Genomic DNA, 11,259 nt, shown 5'->3' on the forward strand with positions numbered 1-11,259 from the left:
TATAATGAAATAAAATATTTCATATTATTTATATATGCTCAAAATATCAGAGGAAATGGGAAATGATGCCATGCTGTGTGCTGAGCTGAGGATACTCTCAGGGTTTCCCAAGCCTGATTTCTGAGGCATATGGCTTTGTGGTTAGACAGATCTGGATTTAAATTCTGGCCCTGCCACTGCTAGCTGTGTGACCTTGGACAAATTACATAATTTTTCTCACCCTTAGTCTTCCATTTATTAAAAAAAGAAAGATCTGTCAGGAAGCTATGTCAGGAGGATGTGTTAAGAGGATAGCATAGGATGAAGAATAGCATATACTATACTTAATACAATGCTTAGCACATAGAGGGTACCCAGTAACAGTGACTCTTCACTGTTCCCAAGCCGAGTTCTAACAATCCAGAGAAACTCGCCAGCTCAGGGACTGCTTCAGACACCCCAGTTGTGGAGACAGCAGTAGGGAAACATTTTGTCCCAATAGTGCTGGTCTCAGCTGCTCTTTTCCTGATTAATTTTAAAAAGCAATATTTCCTCTCATCTGGGTTTGTGTCTTGCTTCTAGGGAGATCAAAGAAGGGGGAAAAATTATTGTGGAAGTTAATGGCAAAGTGGCAAAAATCAGGAATTTAAAGGTAAGCCTAAAATTGTTTTCCTTTTTCTTTCCCCTAAAGAACTAGTATTAATTATAGTGACTTCTGGGGTGAAGGTGTATCTGTGAATGCATTTAGAGAGGGAGAGTGGAGGAGGAAAGGGCATATAAGGGAAATTGTGGGAAGAGCTTTGACCAACCACAAAGCTAATATAAAAATATAACAGGGAAGAAGTTCCAGGGATGTAGTTACTGCAACCCAAGTTCTACCAAATGGGGTACAGCTATTTTGGAAACTGGTTAGTAGTAGATATTTTGAAAGTAAACACATGGCCAGCTTAAATCATGTTTGGGGACAATTTGTGCGTGTGTTTAACTTATCTGACCTCCTATTAGACATTGGCTCAATCTTCTTATTGAATATCATTTCATTGAGAAGCATTAACAGGGGTTTTAGTATGCATCTGCTAATACAGAACTCATTTTTAGCCACAGTGAGGCCAAGTAAAGACTTTAGATCCCAGAAGAGAGTCAGGCATTAGCCCAAGTCTTGCTGTAAATACTCTTCCATAGATCTGACTGATCTTTGAGTTACAACTAGACAGACACTGGCAACTTCCTTCCCCACCCTTACTACTTCCTCTGGCTTATTTCCTCCATCCCATTCTTTTCTTTTCCCAGGCCAGGGGAAGTGGAAGGGATTCTTTCTTTCTGAGCCTTGAGTAGTGGAGGACAGGGAAGCCAGCCACGTAAATGCCGCTGCAGTTAGCTTGCAGGTGGTACTTGACATTCCTGAGAGCTGAGGAAGCTGCCTTGCAGGAGGAGGGTTTTCTGGACCCCAGTCCCCCCAGCCACATCCACTCTTGTGTTCCTCCTGTGATGTGATCCATTTCCTTTTTTTTTTTTTTTTTTAGTTTTTTATTTTTTAAATTTTAAAATCTTTAATTCTTACATGCATTCCCAAACATGAACCCCCCCCCATTTCCTTTTATCAGTAGCTCTCTGCTGAGAGAGAAACCTGCCAGACTTTCAACAGGAGCTCCCTGGGGACAAAAGACCTTTCACTCTCTCCTGTCTCTTATTTATATCTCTGTTGCCTAATCACTTCAGCTGCTTTGTTCTGAGAGCTTATATTTTTGGTTCTTAAGAATAAATCTTGGCCAAGATCACACTCTAATCTGCCCCCTGCTCACCTCGCTGGCCAGCTATCCTCTTTTCTGAGTCCAGTTATCCACTCAGAATCTCTTCGTCATTCTGTCAGCCTCATTCTACTGTAGGTTTTAGAACCCAGTTCAAGGGATTGTTTCTCCCTGTCCAGAATCTAAATATTAAGTAGTAAGATAGGCATTTCTGTGAATAATGCCACTCTCCCCAGTACCTGGAGGTCGGTACAATTTCCAAGCTGCTCTCTTCTACCCCAAGCAGTTGGATTGGGCCCAGCTCTTCTGTCCAACATGCCTTCTGGGGTTGGATACCCCAGGGACCTCTGTGAGAGCTCTAGGTTGACAGAGCCTGTCAGGCCCAGGGACTGAATTACTCATGCACGACTGGTATATTCTATAGAAATACTCAGAGAAGAAATGATAGTAAGAAGAGGCCCAGGGAAGGAGAGGTTTTTTTCTCCCAAGCGGTCTTACGCCTCACAGGTCTGGTTTATATATAGATATGTGATAATATGATAGACATTTAATTCTGTTGCTTCATTGTACCTAACAAGATGAAGACAAAGGTTACTTTTTTCCCCCTTTTCAGGTAGATATAATAAAGGTTCTCATGGTTAGTCCAGGTATCTCTATCTACAAGCAGAGGAATCAAGTGCCTCTGATTTGATTCTGATATTACAGTAGAGAAGATACTAGATCTTGTGTTTAATTTTAGGTGGACGGTCGACCTAATGGCTTTGGCGACTCCCGGGAGAAGATTGTGGCGTTTGGCTTTGATTACTGCTACTGGTCAGTCAACCCAGAGGATCCCCAGTATGCCTCTCAGGATGTGGTAATGTCATTTTCCTTCACTTTCCCCAGGTCTTTATAACTGGATAACTATTGGGAAATTAATGTGGAATCTGGACCCTGGCTATTTCTTACTTATGGTAGGTTGGTCAGAAACTAATGATGTTTTGGTTTGGGAAGTATTGTCTGCAGCAGATCTGCTGAGGACTGAGAAGATGAGCCAAGCCTTTGCTGGCTAACACTGTTGGTCATCCTTCCTGCTGCTTAGCTTTCCCACAGATTTCCAAGGTCTGGTCAAGGAGGTCTATGTAGGACTTCTGTTTCTGTGAAGCAGCAGCATTGTCCTGGTTGGAGCACTGTCAGAGGTCATGCATTTGGTCCCTGTGATGGCCAGCAAGCCTTGCCTGATTCACTTCTGTGACCACAGACAGTAGCTCTTATCCTAGCAGCTGCCAGGGTCCTTTCTCAAATTAGAAAAATATCTTTGGCTTTTCATATGTCCTTTCTTAAATGAGAAAGAGAATACTAGAGGAATATGTTCTTAGAAAAAAGTATTGAAAATGGATATATTTGGGGAGGGGCCCTAGACAACCATTGCCTATCAGTCTATATGCCTTTGAATAAAAAGCCAAAGTGTGTTTTCTGCTAAGTATTTCAGTCCTTTGTGAAACTTTCCCTAATTATGCTAAAGAAACCATTTTATCAAGTTTGAGTGATTTAGAGGACAGCATAGGCATACCTCATTTTATGACATTTGGTTTTATTGTACCTAATAGATACTGCATTATTTTCAAACTGACTATTTGTGGCAACTCTGCATGAGTAAGTCTGTCTGTGCCATTTTTCATAGCATTTATTACTTTGTGTCTCTGTGTGACATTTTGGTAATTCTCATAATATTTAATTTTTAAATTATTATTCCATTTTTGTGGTTATCTCTGGTTATGTCGCCACTATGACTCACTGAAGGCTCAGATGATGGTTAATATTTTTTAGTCTTAAAGAATTTTCTAATTAAGATTTGTTCATTGTTTATAAACATACTGCTATTGCACTTAGTAGACGGCAGTATGTGTAAATATATCTTTGGTATGCACTGCTGAGTCGCTTCAGTTTTGTCCAACTCTGTGTGACCCCAAAGACAGCAGCCCACCAGGCTCCCCCATCCCTGGGATTCTCCAGGCAAGAACACTGGAGTGGGTTGCCATTTCCTTCTCCAATGCATGAAAGTGGAAAGTGAAAAGTGAAATTGAAGTCGCTCAGTCGTGTCCGACTCATCGCGACCCCACAGACTGCAGCCTACCAGGCTCCTCCATCCATAGGATTTTCCAGGCAAGAGTACTGGAGTGGGGTGCCATCGCCTTCTCCATTGGTATGCACTATGAAACCAAAAAATTCATGTGACTGCCTTTGTTGCAATTATTCACTTTATTGTGCTGGTCTGGAGCCAGACCTGTAACATCTCCAAGGTCTATGGGTACTGATTTTTCTGCTAGTGCAGACTTCTGAAGGTGATTGGATAGTTCTAAACCATGGAAGTATAATTCCCCATCCTTCCCTTTTGAGGGGACCATGTGGAAACAAGATCCTAGACTACTGTGGGATTTGTTATTTTCGTTGGTCCCTTCTGTTGTAATATGAGCACCTCACTTTTGTAGTCACAATTTATTTGCCATAAATGCTTAGCAGGTGCTGCAGCTGCTGCTGCTGCTAAGTCACTTCAGTTGTGTCCGACTCTGTGCGACCCCATAGATGGCAGCCCACCAAACTCCCCCGTCCCTGGGATTCTCCAGGCAAGAACACTGTAGTGGGTTGCCATTTCCTTCTCCAGTGCATGAAAGTGAAAAGTGAAAGTGAAGTCGCTCAGTTGTGTCCAACTCTTAGCAACTCCATGGACTACGGCCTACCAGGCTCCTTCGTCCATGGGATTTTCCAGGTAAGAACACTGGAGTGGGGTGCCATTGCCTTCTCCAATGCATGAAAGTGAAAAGTGAAAGTGAAGTTGCTTAGTAGGTGCAGTGTAGGTATTACCTGGCTCCGACAAAGCCTTCTCTGCCCTTTGAAGGATGAGGGCTTTTGCAGATCCAGGCTTGTCTTGTGGCCCTGGACTTTTATCCCAATACTCGAGCATGTATGAGGTAACTGGTTTACTAGTGTTCATATTGTTCCACTGAGAACATCCAAGAAGAGCCAGGAAAGGAACTGACTCTTAAATAAGAGGATGGTACTCCTAAAGCAGTTCACAGTTGTGACTGTATCTGTGGCATCGAAGACAGTGGTCTCTAGAAGAAAATGTGAGCATTCCAATGGCTCCTTCCGTTCTTCTTGGCCATGGCATACCTAGGACTGTTCTGTACGTAAGAAACATTAACTATTTTGTGTAACATTTGATGGATAATCTGGGAAGTATATGTAAACAAAAAAATCACCATTTAGTATACAGTGTATAGGTATAATTTTGTTTTGAGGCTCATATTTTGTATTTATGTAGCTTAAGTGTATAAAAATTATCTAGTGGAAACCCAGAAGCCCATAGAGGAGGATAATTCATAAATGTGATTCTTCTTCTGTTGCCTGATTTGAAATTCAGTGGAAAGATCAAATGGGATTTGGACAGGAAGCCTGTGCAGAGAGATAAAACCAGTGCCTCCTGAAATTTATTCTGGCTTGTTTACTAAAAGTCTAAGGAATTCATTGGGTAGTATATGAGAGGGAAGGAAAGGAATCTCTGTCACAGGCTGGAGAAGGGCCAGAGTTTCCAGAATGTTGTCAACACTCAGATCCACCTGATTTGTTTGGAGGGACTCATCACTGACAGAAATTGGAGCCCAGACTTTTAACCTTAATCAGTATGACTCTGAGGTCACCAGGGTTAGGAAAGGCAGATTGTTATAAAATAGGACTTCGCATAGGAAAGAGTTTATGTGTCATCTGGTTCTTCCCCTCCCAAAATACAGCAATCCTTTCTACTGTCTTTCTGATCATATTTTGGGGGGTGGGGGTGGCAAGAGACCAGTCTTATTGAAGTATAATTTTGATATAAGCCACCATTTAGTGTAGAATGTACAGTTCTATGAGTTTTGACAAGCACATATAGTTGTGCCCCCAATCCCTCCCAGCATCAGAGTCTTTTCCAATGAATCAACTCTTCACATGAGGTGGCCAAAGTACTGGAGTTTCAGCTTTAGCATCATTCCTTCCAAAGAAATCCCAGAGCTAATCTCCTTCAGAATGGACTGGTTGGATCTCCTTGCAGTCCAAGGGACTCTCAAGAGTCTTCTCCAACACCACAGTTCAAAAGCATCAATTCTTCGGTGCTCAGCCTTCTTCACAGTCCAACTCTCACATCCATACATGACCACAGGAAAAACCATAGCCTTGACTAGACGGACCTTAGTCGGCAAAGTAATGTCTCTGCTTTTGAATATACTATCTAGGTTGGTCATAACTTTTCTTCCAAGGAGTAAGTGTCTTTTAATTTCATGGCTGCAGTCACCATCTGCAGTGATTTTGGAGCCAAAAAACATAAAGTCTGACACTGTTTCCCCATCTATTTCCCATGAAGTGATGGGACCAGATGCCATGATCTTCGTTTTCTGAATGTTGAGCTTTAAGCCAACTTTTTCTTTTCTTTTTTTTTAAGCCAACTTTTTCACTCTCCGCTTTCACTTTCATCAAGAGGCTTTTTAGTTCCTCTTCACTTTCTGCCATAAGGGTGGTGGTGTCATCTGCATGTCTGAAGTTATTGATATTTCTCCTGGCAATCTTGATTCCAGCTTGTGCTTCTTCCAGTCCAGCATTTCTTATGATGTACTCTGCATAGAAGTTAAATAAGTAGGGTGACAATATACAGCCTTGACGTACTCCTTTTCCTATTTGGAACCAGTCTGTTGTTCCATGTCCAGTTCTAACTGTTGCTTCCTGACCTGCATATAGGTTCCTTAAGAGGCAGGTCAGGTGCTCTGGTATTCCCATCTCTTTCAGAATTTTCCAGGTTTGTTGTGATCCACACAGTCAAAGGCTTTGGCATAGTCAATAAAGCAGAAATAGATGTTTTTCTGGAACTCTTTTGCTTTTTCCATGATCTAGCAGATGTTGGCAATTGGATCTCTGGTTCCTCTGCCTTTTCTAAAACCAGCTTGAACATCAGGAAGTTCACAGTTCACGTATTGCTGAAGCCTGGCTTGGAGAATTTTGAGCATTACTTTACTAGCATGTGAGATGAGTGCAATTGTGCGGTAGTTTGAGCATTCTTTTGTATTGCCTTTCTTTGGGGGTTGCAATGAAAACTGACCTTTTCCAGTCCTGTGGCCACTGCTGAGTTTTCCAAATTTGCTGGCATATTGAGTGCAGCACTTTCACAGCATCATCTTTCAGGATTTGAAACAGCTCAACTGGAATTCCATCACCTCCACTAGCTTTCACATTCCAGGATGTCTGGCTCTAGATGAATGATCACACCATCGTGATTATCTGGGTCATGAAGATTTTTTTTGTGCAGTTCTTCTGTATTCTTGCAACCTCTTCTTAATATCTTCTGCTTCTGTTGGGTCCATACCATTTCTGTCCTTTATTGAGCCCATCTTTGCATGAAATATTCCCTTGATATCTCTAATTTTCTTGAAGAGATCTCTAGTCTTTCCCATTCTGTTGTTTTCCTCTATTTCTTTGCATTGATCGTTGAAGAAGGCTTTCTTATCTCTTCTTGCTATTCTCTGGAACTCTGCATTCAGATGCTTATATCTTTCCTTTTTTCCTTTGCTTTTTGCTTCTCTTCTTTTCATAGCTATTTGTAAGGCCTCCCCGGACAGCCATTTTGCTTTTTTGCATTTCTTTTCCATGAGGATGGTCTTGATCCCTGTCTCCTGTACAATGTCACGAACCTCATTCCATAGTTCATCAGGCACTCTATCTATCAGATCTAGGCCCTTAAATCTATTTCTAATTTCCACTGTATAATCATAAGGGATTTGATTTAGGTCATACCTAAATGGTCTAGCGGTTTTCCCTACTTTCTTCAATTTGAGTCTGATTCTGGTAATAAGGAGTTCATGATGTGAGCCACAGTCAGCTCCTGGTCTTGTTTTTGTTGACTGTATAGAGCTTCTCTATCTTTGGCTGCAAAGAATATAATCAATCTGATTTCAGTGTTGACCATCTGGTGATATCCACGTGTAGAGTCTTCTCTTGTGTTGTTGGAAGAGTGTGTTTGCTATGACCAGTGCATTTTCTTGGCAAAACTCTATTAGTCTTTGCCCTGCTTCATTCCGTATTCCAAGGCCAAATTTGTCTGTTACTCCAGGTGTTTCTTGACTGCCTACTTTTGCATTCCAGTCCCCTATAATGAAAAGGACATCTTTTTTGGGTGTTAGTTCTAAAAGGTCTTGTAGGTCTTCATAGAACCGTTCAACTTCAGTTTCTTCAGTGTTACTGGTTGGGGCATAGACTTGGATAACTGTGATATTGAATGGTTTGCCTTGGAAACGAACAGAGATCATTCTCTTGTTTTTGAGATTGCATCCAAGTACTGCATTTCGGACTCTTTTGTTGACCATAATGGCTACTCCATTTCTTCTGAGGGATTCCTGCCCGCAGGAATCTATGTCACATAGATCAGGTGTCAACAAATATGAGCCTGTAGAGAGCAAGTCAACTAGAAGTTCTGCTGAGAGGCAGCTTCCTTGTTAATAATCTATAGACCCTAAATGTTTAACATTTCATTTGACTCTTTCCCCAAAATCTATCAAACATGTGTTTTAACTCCGTTTTATAGATAAGGAAACTGAGGCATGAAAGGTTACAAGCCTTGCCTAAGTCACTTAGCCAGTAAATAAGTAGTGAAGCAAGGATTCAAACCCAAGATAGTCCGGCTCTAAATTGTGTGTCGTGTCCACCAAGCCTCACTGACTCTCAACATTAGACAATTCTCAGTTAGTCTACTAGTGACCTGGTCCTCTTTCTGTGTATTATCTGTTTCCACCCTTTCAGTAACTTGAAATGGAGAAGATTTTATCCTCTTTCAGTAGTTGGGGAAATTTAGGCTTAAAGAGATTACATGATCTGCCCAAAGTCACACAACAAGAAAAGGAGTCTTGGATTTGAACACAGGATCATCTGAATGCAAAGTTCATATTCTTTTATAAAAATACAAAAAGAGGTATATAGTAAAAGGAAGAGAAGGAAAATTGAGGAGAGAGGATGATGGGAAAGAGAGAGAAAAGGTTATGGTGAATGGGGATTGGCAGGAGATTATACTATCTGATTTGACATCAGAATTGTGGGGTAATGGACATCAGCATTCCATTTTTTTTTTCAACTTGAAAGCAATCATTGTTTGTTAACTGACTAGATTGCAAAAATAATTATGGTGGATACCTTAGTTCATCCTTCTAATAAGCCTGTTGATCTAGTCTTCCCTGTTGCCAGCATCTCCACCTTCTACAAAATGGGTGGTCTTTTTCTTCATTCCTCCTCATGGAGAAGACAATTTAAAGGGTCACAGGAAGCTGCTTGCTTCTTTGAAACATTTTCCAACATACAGATGTCATGAATCATATCCTCCATGCAGATAATGCCATGTTTCCCAAAAGATTGAGCAATCAATGTGTTATCAGGGCAGTTCACTTCTTGTTGATTTTGCCATAACCTTACTTATAGATGAATTCATTTGCAGACTTCAGATTTGGGTACCCCCATTCAATGTATTGGAGAAGGACATGGCAATCCACTCCAGTATTCTTGCCTGGAGAATTCCATGGACAGAGTAACCTGGCGGGCTACAGTCCACAGGGTCACAAAGAGTTAGGCACTATGAGTGACTGAGCACTCTTGAAGTTAGAACTGGATTTGAATTCAGGCACAGCCACTTATTAGCTGGCTTTTTTCAAACAGATAACTTAACCTCTCTGAGTCTTAGTTTTCTAGCTGGAGTTACTGTGAGGAGGAAAAAAATAATGATGTGAAGTACTCAGTCTTGGGCTTGGCAACTAGAAGTTGAGTAAATGAGGTCATGAGTGTTGTGGCTTGGGTTGTGATTATCACTATCACAGCACAAGAGAAGCAAGGCTCATGCTTCTTTCTAAGAGCTGAACTAGATTTGAAAATCTCTTCTTTGAATTTGTTGTGCTCACTTCTGGGACCAGCATGCTCCACTGGAAAATTAACTTCCCTCCATTCCTCCTGGTCAGGAACATCTGTTGGAGCGGGAGTCCTCTGCTCAAGCATATTGTGTTTGGGTGATTATGTGTTTGTAAAAATTTCCATGAAGAGCATTAGCTCAGCCTTACTCACCAAGGACTGTGAGTGGCTGTCAAAACAAGTGCAGACTGAGTCAACAGAAAGCCAGTCAGGAACAAAAAACCACCCAGCCCTTGTGGGACGTAATTGCTTCTATACTCCTGGGAATCTTTATTTTAAAGTGCTTTTGTTGTTCGGCTAAAACACAATGCCTAAAATGCCTGTAGCTTTTCCACATGAAAAATTGTGTGAGTGAGCAGGGATTTCCTCCCCACAACTACCAAATTCAAAACTGAAATTCTAGTAGCACTGTGATTGTGTTTGTTGTTGTTTACATGTCCACAATATGCTGAACATCACACAACACACAAAGACCATCCATTGCTTACCCTCAAAGAGTCCTGGCAGGGGCCAGGGTGGAGGGCAGAGTGTGTGTATGTTGACGTGCATGCATGCATGTATGTGTTATAGGTTCTTCGGTGAACATATTCTCTAGTCCTGGACTCCAGTTTAAGGACGTTAGGAACCTGGAAAGGCTTCAGAGAAAAACCCCACACACCCCAAAATGATAAAGGGCTGGCTGCAGGAACCAAGAGGAAAGCTACTGTCAGTGTAGTGCACGCCATGTGTGTGATTATTTAATGAAAGAACATTGCTCTGGAGCCAGGAAAGACAGGTGACAATAGTGCTTTGCAAGTATGGAGCATGATGATTTTAAGCTTATGCAGAATTAGAACAAGCTGGTCTTCATTGCCATTAGGAGAAAATGGAAGAGAATTCCCTGGCCAACCAGTGGTTTGTACTCTGCGCTTTCACTGCCGAGGGCACAGGTTGAATCCCTGGTCAGGCAACTGAGTTTCCGCAAGCTGTGCAGCACAGCCAAAAAAAAAAAAAAAGGAAAAAATAGAGAAATTTGAATTAGGACATGAAGATTACCTTTTGCAGAGTTTTTGAATCCAGCTAAATAGTTTTGACTTTAGAATTTCAGAATTTTGTTGTTAGAAGAAACGCTAGAGACCGTCATGACACACGTTTGAATGATAAAGGCATAGAGAGACAAAAATAGCAATTATAGGGTGTTTTTTCTTTTTGGCTAGTCCAGAATTACGCTTGATGTTGCATGGGAATGTCTGTTGCTTATTCTAGTGACAGGGTCGTGAACTGCAACACAGAGTTTCCTGCAGGGCAGGAAGTGTGCTGCTTAACAGAATCCCAAGGAAAGATCTTGTTCTTGAGACTGGGCCTCTCCCTGGCTCTTTACTCCATCAAGATGAGGACATAGCATTGTAGCCATCTAGTAGTATGTGGGGGCATTGAACGCCTATTATTTTAAGTTCTCTAATGTGACATGCTTTTTTGTACAGTTCTTCTGTGTATTCTTGCCACCTTTTCTTAATTTCTTCTGCTTCTGTTAGCTCCTTGCCAGTTTTGTCCTTTATTGTGCCTATCCTTGCATGAAATGTTCCTTTGGTATGTCCAATTT

At 41.4% G+C, this 11,259-nt stretch overlaps 1 protein-coding gene across 10 annotated transcripts in view; it reads left to right on the top strand.

The window, feature by feature from the left end:
- STARD9 (StAR related lipid transfer domain containing 9) overlaps nucleotides 1-11,259 on the top strand; it is a 114,411-nt gene that overhangs the window by 4,796 nt on the left and 98,356 nt on the right. For all 10 annotated transcript variants that reach the window (XR_011258187.1, XR_011258188.1, XR_011258186.1 and 7 more), the window contains exons 2-3: nucleotides 562-631; nucleotides 2,467-2,583. Coding sequence is in view for 7 of the 10 variants with exons in the window: in XM_069596059.1 (XP_069452160.1) it covers nucleotides 562-631; nucleotides 2,467-2,583 (187 nt within the window). In the remaining 3 variants the exon portion in view is untranslated. The remainder of the gene's footprint in view (nucleotides 1-561; nucleotides 632-2,466; nucleotides 2,584-11,259) is intronic.

This window comes from Ovis canadensis, chromosome 7 (assembly GCF_042477335.2).
Source record: "Ovis canadensis isolate MfBH-ARS-UI-01 breed Bighorn chromosome 7, ARS-UI_OviCan_v2, whole genome shotgun sequence".
NCBI lineage: Eukaryota > Metazoa > Chordata > Mammalia > Artiodactyla > Bovidae > Ovis > Ovis canadensis.